This window comes from Bombus impatiens, unplaced genomic scaffold, assembly GCF_000188095.3.
Source record: "Bombus impatiens unplaced genomic scaffold, BIMP_2.2 scf_0647, whole genome shotgun sequence".
Classification (NCBI taxonomy): domain Eukaryota; kingdom Metazoa; phylum Arthropoda; class Insecta; order Hymenoptera; family Apidae; genus Bombus; species Bombus impatiens.
The window spans coordinates 1,338,130-1,340,045 of NT_177066.1; the positions used below are offsets into that span (position 1 = coordinate 1,338,130).

Consider the following 1,916-nt stretch of genomic DNA (forward strand, 5'->3'; position numbering starts at 1 on the left):
GTGCGAAGCAGATTCTCTTTGCCGTTCGAAACGAACGTATTCGGTTGGCCGCGTTATTAACAAAGGACGGTCGGTCGATGATCGATGGACCAAACTTATTAAATTGGATCTCGCATCGATGACCGTCGACGCGAGGACAACCGTACCTTTGGCCGTCTTTCAGATTTATGGAGATACATTTTCACGAACCGTTGAATCTATTCCGAAAGCAGTTCCCGAAAAGGAAGTTTTAATCGTTGGTTCGTACATTCTGTTTCAGGCGTAGGGGGAGAGGGTGCATCGTCGAAGCGTTGGAGGGTTTGAGGCAGTGAAACTGGCTGGCCTACAATGTCCGCTAGTATGCGGAGCACTTTGCAAACCGTTCCAGAATCAGTGCCGGCCGACCACGTCACAAACTCCAAAGTAAGTACGAAAACATGAGGAACGCCAAGCTCGTTACGCTCGTGTAATCGTAACTGTTCTTTCTCGAGGACGAAACGGCACGCCGTATCTGCGGGCTCGTGCGAACGTGTCCTTTCCGCGCACCATAAGGTGCTTGAAAATGTCAGGCTTCTCCGATCGGTTGGCGCGCGCTCTAAGACGCTTCTTCGAGCTGCGATTTCGTACGTTCGCGTTCCAACTATATTTTCCATTTCTCTGACCGAAGAAAATGTAATCACCGCAGGAACGACACGGTCGCCGTTTCGTCGGTCGATAATGTGCCTTGTCACGCAAAACGTGTTAAGGGTATGGTTGAAGGTTGAACGATTACGCCTGGAAGAATGGTTACGTCCGCGGTAACCGAAAAACGAATTCGCCTAACGACCTCGCGAAACCACGCGTTGATGTTGCGAACAGAATCGTAGAACTGGTATCGTGGAAGATAAAAAGATGGTCGTTGCCGCGGAGAATACGGTTACCGCGAGCGTAGTCGTCCGCCGAGCGTAAGCGTGTCTATTTGGTAATGTTGCTCTGTTGTGACGAACGCGTAATTCTAAAGGTGCTTCGTGACGTCTTTGGTTCGAGGTATCGCAGTGTACTAACGTAACGCTTCTCGATAAGATGAGATAATCGAGAACCCGAACGATCGAATTCGTGGGATATCGATTATCGATTATCGATTCGCGATGTTTACTCGATCGAAAATTATCGCGATCGTTACGCGAATACTCGATTTTTCCTCGATCGACTAGCTGGGATTCTGTTGTCGCGGATCAGGACACGAACGATACTCGATGACTCGGCTGAACAGGTTTTCACGACTGGTTGCTTTCGAATTTTCTCTCGGCGGTAGTGGCCGTCGAACGCTTTATTCTCCGGACCGGCCGAGCTTTCACGTCTTCGTTTCGTATGCGTCACAGAAACGACCGTCAGTTCCTCGACCGCGTCCAACGCTGCCCGGTTTACCGTCCCATAGACCTTCGATAGGATACATCCAACATATATACATGGTTTCGCCAGAACATACTTATTCGGTAGTACGGTCGATGACGCGCGATCCGTTTATCGGCCGGTTAAACGGCCGAAACCCTCGTACATCCGGTGTTCGTCGATCTGGCCCGTACGAACTATGGCACGCTGTCCATTTTTGCCTTCTTCTTGCTCGTATTAGCGAACAGGCTAGTAAACGAATTTTCTATATTCTCGCGTCATTTACCAGTAAAATGCAAAAACGGTCCGTCCGATCGGTTAAGTTTGAAGAGAAGCTTCGATAATCGGAGAGAAATTGGCCAGCGTTGCACTGCGCCAGATCAAACGTAGCGAACTGTACGTTTAATCGCAACTAGTTATTTTCGAGCGATCTAGGCGTAGTCGACGCCGACAGTGACCCGTATTTCGAGTCGTACCGCTTTGAATCGCCTAAGTATCGTCTCTGGTTCACGGAATTCCATCGACTGTTTTAGCTAAGTTTCTTTAGATATTGGTGAGAGGAAGGG

General features: G+C 49.2%; 1 protein-coding gene across 7 annotated transcripts in view; it reads left to right on the top strand.

The window, feature by feature from the left end:
* The window catches only part of LOC100741266 (serine/threonine-protein kinase MARK2), a 56,918-nt gene that overhangs the window by 7,822 nt on the left and 47,180 nt on the right, over nucleotides 1-1,916 (top strand). For 6 of the 7 annotated variants that reach the window (XM_012389557.3, XM_012389558.3, XM_012389559.3 and 3 more), the window contains one exon: nucleotides 260-402. In XM_012389557.3, coding sequence (XP_012244980.1) covers nucleotides 328-402 — 75 coding nt within the window. In that variant the 5' untranslated portion in view covers nucleotides 260-327. Of the gene's footprint in view, nucleotides 1-259; nucleotides 403-1,916 lie in introns of those variants that run through there. The other variant, XM_033322636.1, reaches the window with a different exon arrangement.